At 50.9% G+C, this 8892-nt stretch overlaps 1 protein-coding gene across 1 annotated transcript; it reads left to right on the forward strand.

Moving 5' to 3' along the window:
* Positions 1-352: 352 nt before the first annotated feature.
* Positions 353-5576, forward strand: LOC107118253 (HRAS-like suppressor 3; the record flags this gene model as incomplete). Its single annotated transcript, XM_015420553.1, has 4 exons — positions 353-377; positions 1133-1222; positions 2985-3253; positions 5373-5576. Coding segments are annotated over 4 exons (483 nt in total), but the record flags the coding sequence as incomplete, so codon positions are not given.
* Positions 5577-8892: the final 3316 nt, after the last annotated feature.

Raw genomic sequence — 8892 nt, forward strand, 5'->3', positions numbered from 1 at the left:
ATGCACGCTTTCATCTGCAAAATGTAGAGGGAGTGTGGAATGGTAGTTGTGCGTAGGGGGCTTTGGGACGGACAATGAGTTCTCTGTGGTTTTGCTGAATCAATCATGTGCAGGAGGGTAAATCCAAGAGGCAGACTGCTGAGAATGGGGGGTGGGTCCGTGGTGGTGCTGAGTGCCAGGCTGGTGTGTTGATTAGGGTTTGAGGGTTCAGATCTCCACTCATCTGTAAAACGTAGTGGATGACCTGGAGCCAGGAACTGTCTCTCAGCCTAACTTACTTTTAGGGTGGGGAGGTCCTGACGATAAACAGGGGGAGAGGAAGGTTCTCAGCTTGGAGAGAGGATGGGATTAAAATGAATATAACAGGCGTCCCCAACATGGTGCCCATGTTTTTAGAAAGTGGGGGCGGCCAGGTGAGGCTGTCGCTCAGTAAGGCTTCTGATTTGCCACTGAAGATCTGATTGGCTGTGCAGATTAAACGTTGTTTATCTGTGCAGATATAGATATAACATCGTTTAAATTGTAGTTGTTGGTTTTATGCTTTTTCACCCCTTTTTTACCACTGTATTTTTAAATTACTCCTCTTCTCCCCTTCACTTGGGCTTCCTCTGTGTCGCTCCGCCTCCCGCGGCAGCCATTTTATTGTTGGCTTTGTGCCTCCTGAGGCAGCCATTTTATTGTTGGCTTTGTGCCTCCTGAGGCGGCCATTTTATTGTTGGCTTTGTGCCTCCTGAGGCAGCCATTTTATTGTTGGCTTTGTGCCTCCTGAGGCAGCCATTTTATTGTTGGCTTTGTGCCTCCTGAGGCAGCCATTTTATTGTTGGCTTTGTGCCTCCTGAGGCAGCCATTTTATTGTTGGCTTTGTGCCTCCTGAGGCAGCCATTTTATTGTTGGCTTTGTGCCTCCTGAGGCAGCCATTTTATTGTTGGCTTTGTGCCTCCTGAGGCGGCCATTTTATCGTTGGCTTTGTGCCTCCTGAGGCGGCCATTTTTGGGTCGTACCCACCATTCTGTGACAGTATTCCAAAGGTGCACTGTTAGTGGAACAAATCTACAGGAGCCGACCCAATAAGGATTAGCTGTGTCAAGCCCTCACAAACCTTCCATTTGTTTCTCACAGGATGAAATAAAACCCGGGGACCTCATCGAGATCTTCCGCTCTTGCTATCAGCACTGGGCCATCTATGTTGGAGACGGCAAGGTGGTCCACTTGGCCCCTGAATGTAAGTTTCCGCGGGAGCCGGCAGACCTTGTGCTGGGATTCTGGGGTGTGTGTGAGTGTCTGGGCCAAATTGATCTGCATTACATAGGGCTGCCAACCTCCAGGTGGAACCTGGAGATCTGCTGGAATTACAACTGATCTCCAGAGTACAGAGGTCAGTTGCCCTGGACAAAATGGTTCCTTTGGAAGGTGGACTCTGTGGCATTATACCCTGCTGAGGTCCCTCCCCTTCCCAAAGCCCAGCCTCCTTAAGCTCTATGGGGAAGGGCCGTGGCTCAGTGGTAGAACATCTGCTTGGCACGCAGAAGCTCCCAGGTTCAAACCCCGGAATCTCCGGTTAAAAAGATCTGGCAGGAGGTGATGTGAAAGACCTCTTGCCTGAGACCCCGGAGAGCCGCTGCCAGTCTGAGTAGACAGTGCCGACTTCGATGGACCGAGGGTCTGATTCGGTATATTGCAGCTTCATGTGTGTGTACCCCCAAATACCCAGGAACCTCCCAACCCTATACCTTCCACTGTCTATAGGCTTCCTCCTGAGCATGCTGGTGTTATGCTTCATCCACTTCTCTGCAGATATCTTGAAGGATTAGGGATTGTGTTGAAATGAAAAGGGTGTTTCCGGCCCCTGCCACACGGGGGGAAATTGATGCGGGCAAATGTGGCTTTTGAAAGCTGCACCAAAAGAGACCTGCGGCGGCGGGATCACACAGATCCCGTGAGCTGCCACGCAGTTGCTCCCCGGGACGATCAGATGCCGGGGAGAAAGCCACGGAAGGGAGCGCGAGGCTGCCGGCTGCGCATGTGTGCGCATGCGCAGTTTGGCTGGGAGCCTCGATTGCTCCGGAAGACGGGCGCTCCGGCGCTCCGACGACTGCGCTTGCTGCGGCGTTTCTGGTAAGTCCTCAGTAGGTGGGGTTTTTTTTACAGCGGATTTTCGGCCTGAAGGGCCGGATCGGGGACGGGTGCGCGCCGCTTCCCAGATGTTGCGGTTTGATCGCGCCCGTTTGCTGCACCCCCGATCCGTCCCTCTTCCGGCCCTAAACCTCCCGTGTGACCGGGGCCTCCTTAAAGCAATTACTGAAACCTAGCAGCAGTGCCACTTGTATTCGGTTTGGCCTTGGCTCTGTGGTCCCTTCAGATATCTGTGGGCCTCATCTATACGTAACTTCCCTGATCCATTTTTAGGATACAGTCTTGTCTGAAAGGGGGCATAGCAATTGTTTCTGTACCTCTCTCCCTACTCTTTTAACCAGAAAATCTCTATGCTAGAGTGCCATCTACTGACAATTATGGGAATAGCTATATGGTGCACTTCAGTGTAGTTGGTATGGTCCAGCTAAGTCTAAGACACGCACTTGGAGCAATAGCTTCTAAATGGGGGTCTTAATGGTTGGTGGGCAGCCTTTGTAAGGCAGAATAAAAGCCAGAGAAGCCAAAAATGTCCTGTAGGTGGAGGGAGCTCTTTCAAGGATTGCTCGTGAGAGAACAGCTCCGAGAGAACTTGTGACTGACCCAAGGTCATACCAGCAGCTGCATGTGAAGGAGTGGAAACCAGTTCTCCCAGATTACAGTCTGCGCTCTTAGCCACTACACCAAACTGGCTGATGAGACTCAGTGGCAGGAGGACAGGGAGGAAGGTTGCCTATCCTTCACCTTGTCATATTTCTCTGGCCTTGCCCAATGTTAATGTGTGCAAACAATCCTCCTGGGCCTGTCTGCAGCTGTTAAACCCTCTCTCTGTTTCTTCCTTCCTTCCCAACAAGGCGACCGTCTCGCAAACGGCGCTGCCAGCGTTTTGGCAGTCTTGTCTGACAGAGCGTATGTGAAAAAGGACTGGCTGGAAGTCGTGGTGCGGAAGGACCAGTACCGAGTGAACAACAAACACGACAGCACTTATCCGGTGGTGCCGCTTGCCAAGATCCTCCAGAGGACAGAGGAGTTGGTGGGCAAGGAGATGCCCTATAACCTGACTAGCCATAACTGTGAACATTTTGTAATGGACTTACGATATGGAGTTGCGATGAGTGATCAGGTGGGGGCAGGAGAACAAAAAAGGGGGGGAGGAATAAATTCTTGGATTGTGCTGGAAGGTGCCAGGAGTAGAGGTGGACCCGTTTGTTTTTTTAAAAAAAGGGATATGATGGAGCCTTTGTTGTCCATACTACACCCACCCATTTGTTTCACTAATGTCTCTGCTTCAATGGGGTTTGCAGGTTTTTCAAGCTCTAGGAAATCTGCAAAAATCTTTTTGACCACAAAGGAGACTAGGCTTGCCAAGTCCCTGTGGGGGTGGGGGATTCCCTGCCCCCAGATCTTGTCACCTGCTTCCACTTGGAGCAATGGCAGGATTTTTTTTTAAAATGCAGTCTTGTGTACTTGCCCAAAGTTCTTACAGGAAGTGATGAAGGGCAGCTCTAGGAATCACTGGAAACTATGGTAAAACCATAGAGTTCCCGACGATTCCTAGAGCTACCCTTTGTCACTTTTCTGTGACAATTTCCAGTAAATACACATGCAGACTACATCCTCTCCAACCCTCCCACTGGTCGCAAGGCAAGAGGAGAGTGTTGAGTGTGTAGGCCTTAGTACTACTTTCAGCTTTAAAAACAACAACACAGGTATGTCTCTGTAATGATTCATGTTTTGGTGTGGGTGTTTCTTTAAATGTTTAGTTTGACTGCAGTAATGTAAGGCGAGTGATAGAGGGAGATAAGTGTGATGTGATTGGCTGAAGACTGAGAGAGTGGGAGGAGAGATGTCTATGAGGGGATTCTGTGTGTGAAGTTTGGAGAGAGAGCATAGTCTGTGTGACTATGGGAGTTTGAGTCTATTCTGTGTGAATAAGACAAACAGTTTAGTCTATGTGACTATGAGAGTTTGAGTATATTCTGTGTGAATAAGACAAAGAGTTTAGCCTGTGTGGCTATATATATGAGAGAGAGATAAGACTGAGGGCCTAAGCCTGTCAGAGTGGAGTATTGGAGTTTGAGAGACTGTTTGTGATGCCAAGCTTTGCCAGTTATGTTTACAAGTTCCTTTCTACAGCAACAGTTCAGAAATTGTTGTTTAAACTTATCCCAGCAATCAGAATAGTCCTTCTTCAGGGCCACATAGTCCTCTAAAGTGCCCGGACCCTGGGTCATTTTACTGAAAGAGGGAGATTTGAAAATTTTAATTCCTGGTGGCAGCAGAAATCTACCAACTTTATGTACACAGAGAGTGTGTTAAAGGTAAAACCGTCTCCCCGAGAAGTGAGGATGCCACAGTCTCCCATCTAAAAGTCCACATGGGGAGATCTAGTGTATTACGTTAGCCATTCTGAAATCCCTGGTATGAATCTGAACTCTGCCACCAATTCAGTAGGCAGTCTGAGGCAAGACGGGACTTTTTTGAGCCTTAATCTTTCCCCTCCACCTGTAGTGTAGGAATAATAAGGCTGGCTATCCTTACAGAGCTAGGGTAGCCAGGTCCCCCGGTGTTTGGAGGATCCCCTGGTTTCTGGTGTTCCCCCCCTGTGCCGGCCAGCCGGCTGGTGGGGGAGAGTTACCGCCCCAAATACAACATACCTATGTCACCCAGAAGTGACGTAGGCACATTGATGGTGTCTGGGGAGATGTTCTGGTTTTTGGGCAAAACTCTATGGTAGAATTAGCTTCAAACCACAGAGTTTGACATCCCTGACATGCCTATGTCACCCAGAGGTGATGTAGGCACAGCATGCTTCTTCCCTCCCCTCCTGGAGTGTCCCAGTAAGTCCCCTGCTGGCTTGTCATTCAGACCAGACAACCCTATACAGAGCTAGGGTTGCCAAGTCCTACCTGTCGCTGCAGTAGGGGACTCCCGGCTCGCTCCTGGAGTGCGCGCGCGTGGTCACGTCACCCGGAAGTGACGTGACCACACCAGGCACACTGGGTGTGGGGGAAAAACATAAACCTGCCTGGGTGGGTGTATTGGAGATCTCCACAGAGATCCATTCCTCTGGAGAAAATGGCCGCTTTGGAGGTGGACATGATGGCATCCCATCTCCATTGATCTTCCCACCCCTCCCCTCCCTAAACTCCGCCTTCCCCAGACACCACCTCCCAGGCTCCAGGAATTTCCCAACCCGGACTTGGCAACCCGTCTCACAGCCTTGTCTCCCTTTCTTGCAGGTCACCGATGCCATTGCCGTGGGGACAATTGGCATGATGGGCGTAGCTGCTGCCATGCTCCGATCGGCGGCCAAGAGACGCCAGCAACGCTACGAATAGTCTTGTGGGGAGGGGCCAGGGACCTCCACGGCGGGATTCCGACCAGCTCTGGGGGTGTTTTGCCTGCCTGCCTAGTGTCCTTTATTTGACAGATTGTTTTCAGACCACCAGACCTAAAATTAAATGAAATTTCGTGACAGAAGCCACCCAGACACGCCGTGCTTGGAGCCAATAAAACTCTTCCATACTAAGAGTGTGGCAGTGGCTTTTTTGCTGGGGGGGGGAGGGTCAGTGTTAGGCCTCAGTGTGTCTGGTGGATGTCGCTAGGCAACACAGACTGTTGGCCTGTGGCAGTGGCTACAGTTGTCCTCTAACTGGTTGCTAGGCAACACAGAGGTGATCCTCTCGTCCTCTTACAGTGGTTGCTAGGCAACACAGACATGATGTCGGGTTGCCAGCTTCGGCTTGAGAAATTCTGGGAGATTTTGGGGTGCTGCCTGTTGGAGGGGGCCGTTGAGAAGGGGAGGGAGGTCAGTGGGTTGTGATGTCATAGTCTGTGCTCCAAAGTTGACATTTCTTCTCTGGGAACTGATTTCTATAGTCTGGAGATCAGTATTAATTCTGGGAGAACCTCCAGGGTCTGGAGGTTGGTAACTGAAAAGTATGCAGACGGAGAGTGATTTCAGCTAAGCATACCTTTATTAGTTGAGGACAAAGACAAACTGACCGGCTCGCAGGCCGGTTTATATCCGTTCAGAAAACCCGCCACCAAGTTCACTTAAACACCCCCCCCACTCCCGATAGACTATTTACAGTAACCGAGAGACCTATTGGCCTCCCGGCTGGGGACCTAGCCCTTTCATTGGGCCTGGCTAGAATCCTCCTGGCCCATTGTCTATTGGTATGAAGCTAGTGAGGTTTGTGCCTGGCCAGTCCGGGCAAGTCCGGACATGTCAGGCTGGATACATTACAGTAACCATATATAATGGCCCTGTTGCCTTCTTGTGACATGGAGAAAAAAAACAAGGGGCAAAAGCGTCACTTGCAAAATTTCTGCAGGACAACCCTGGTGTTCTGGGCATTGGAGCAAGACCAGGGGGAAAGATGGCAACCCCACTTCATCCCATATGTTATTTTGCCATTCACGCCCGCCATCTTTGCATGCTGCCACTTGGCTTTGCTAAAAATATTTCATTTTTTTTTATTTTGCAGAGAGAGTGAGAGAGAGAGCGAAAGAGATGCATACTTAACTACCCTTTAACTACAGGCTGTACTCCCCCCCCCTCACAAAATTTATGTATACCGGGCTTAACCCTCCCTGCCCCACTGGCAGGAATGGAAACGGCCCCTTAGTCACAGGAGCTTCCCAAAGCCAGAGCCTGCTGAGGTCTGTGGAGGCAAATCAAAATGGATGAGGCTATTACTTTAAGCGAACAGAGGAGGAGGAGGAGGAGGAGGAGGACAGAGCAGAACTCCCAGGCCCAAAGAGCTTTCTATCTATTCTCTTTTTACGGCCAGAGATAATGGGATTGTAAGACTGCCAGCAAAGAATTTAGGCTAGGAAGATTAGCAAAGGGTGCTTTGAAAGCTGGCCAGCCTGGGCTGTGACTGCTTCTTTGTTGTGGTCGGGCTGCATGGAAACCGGCTTGGATGACGCCCGGGAAGGGTGATCCCTAGGGTTGCCAGCTCTGGGTTGGGAAAGACCTGGAGATTTGGGGGGCGGAGCCTGGGGAGGGACCTCAGCAGGGCACAAAGCCATAGAGTCCACCCTGCAAAGCAGTCCTTTTCTCCTGGGAAACTGGTCTCTGTTGCCTGGAGACCAATTGTAATACTGTGAGATGTCCAGGTGCTACCTGGAGGTTGGTGACCCTAGTGATCCCTCTGTGCCTCTGGGGCAGCCCCTCCCAAACCATCGTGCAGGAGAACTGAAGAAAAAAAGAAACCTGGTAATTAAGGATCCCACAGGGTTGCCAACTCTGGGTTGGGAAACCCCTTAAAAACACTTGGCACGTGCCAGAAAAAGTGTCAATGAGCACCCAGGCACCATGTTGGGGGCCCCTGCTCTAGGGAGTGGTGGGGTTGTCCCCCAAAGAGCAACAAGGCTCACCCCACTACCAATGTTCCCTCTAAGCTGTGGAGTCTTGTGAGCAAAAATTCTACTTTGTGAGCTGCTGGCATTAAAACTGTGAGCGAGCGATTTGGCAACCGTATAAATTAGTTTGCTCTGGAGCTGTTCTTCCTGAGCTAAGACAAAAATGTGTGAGCCGGAGGCTAGAAAACTGTGAGCTAGCTCACGCTAACTCAGCTTAAAGGGAACACTGCCCACTACCTTCACCAGGCCATCCCTTTCATCATGCAATAAAGCCCCAGGGAGGCCGAGTGAGGGTGCCGCCTGCAAAGGAAGGCAGTAGGTGAACCTTTCCGCCAACGTAATAAATAAAGTCATTCTTCGTTTGCACGGCCTGCTTTGTGAAGATTGAGGTGGCCCAGCGACGGTGCCCCAGAGCTTCTAAGAGGCGGGGAGTGGGTGGAAAAATCAGCATTCTCTTGAGCGGCACTCTGTGGGGAAGAAAGGTTTCTCTGTTCGCCCTCCTCCCTCCCGTGTGGGAAGCTAAGACTGCGGCTGGATACGGGCAGTAAATCCTCCGAACCGGATGGCTGGATTTAGCTCCCGTTAATCCATCTCCTCAGCCCTCCGCGTCTCTTCTGGGCCGCCCTCTGCAAGCTCCAGGCAACCGCAAGGACCCCGTGCCGATGAGCTGACCTGCCGAGCGGCCCTCCCACGACCCATGTTGGCGGGACTGGAGGGCCTCTGCCCAGACCCAGTTGCTTATCCAGAGCTCGCTGAGCGGGAAAACTGGAAGGCTTTTTCCAATTCAACAGTTACTTCAGGCCTGCCTACAGCTCGGCTGGTGAGTGAGGGGTTTTCCCGAGGGCAGGGCTGGGGTGGATCTTCCTGCTTTTCCGAGTGATCTCCCAATGAGTCACTGTGCTGCATTTCTGTGAATGAATAATGTGCTGTGGAGTCACAACTGACTCATGGTGACCCCATCCATGGGATTTTCAAGGGAGGAAATGAGCCATTGCCTTCCTCCACATAGCGACCCTCATCTTCCTTGGTGGTCTCCCATCCAAGTACTAACCTGGGACGACCCTGCTTAGCTTCCAGGTCCTGATGAGCTTGGGCTAAGCTGGGCTATTCGGCCTGCTGCGTATATCTGAACAATGTTATTATCAGCCAGATTAATTGTCCCAGGACAGAGATCTGAGCTTGCCAGGAGAAGTCAGAGTTGGGACAGAATATCAGCTAAGACCAATGCTCCCTCTAAACTGTGGAGTCTCGTAAGCAAAAATTCTACTTTTGTGAGCTACTGGCATTAAAGTTGTGAGCAAGCAATTTGGCTATTGCATAAATTAGTTTGCTCTGGAGCCCTCCGTCCTGAGCTAAGACGAAAACGCGTGAGCTGGAGGCTATAAAACT

Source organism: Gekko japonicus, unplaced genomic scaffold, assembly GCF_001447785.1.
Source record: "Gekko japonicus isolate JY-2015 unplaced genomic scaffold, Gekko_japonicus_V1.1 scaffold713, whole genome shotgun sequence".
Taxonomy (NCBI): Eukaryota; Metazoa; Chordata; class Lepidosauria; order Squamata; family Gekkonidae; genus Gekko; species Gekko japonicus.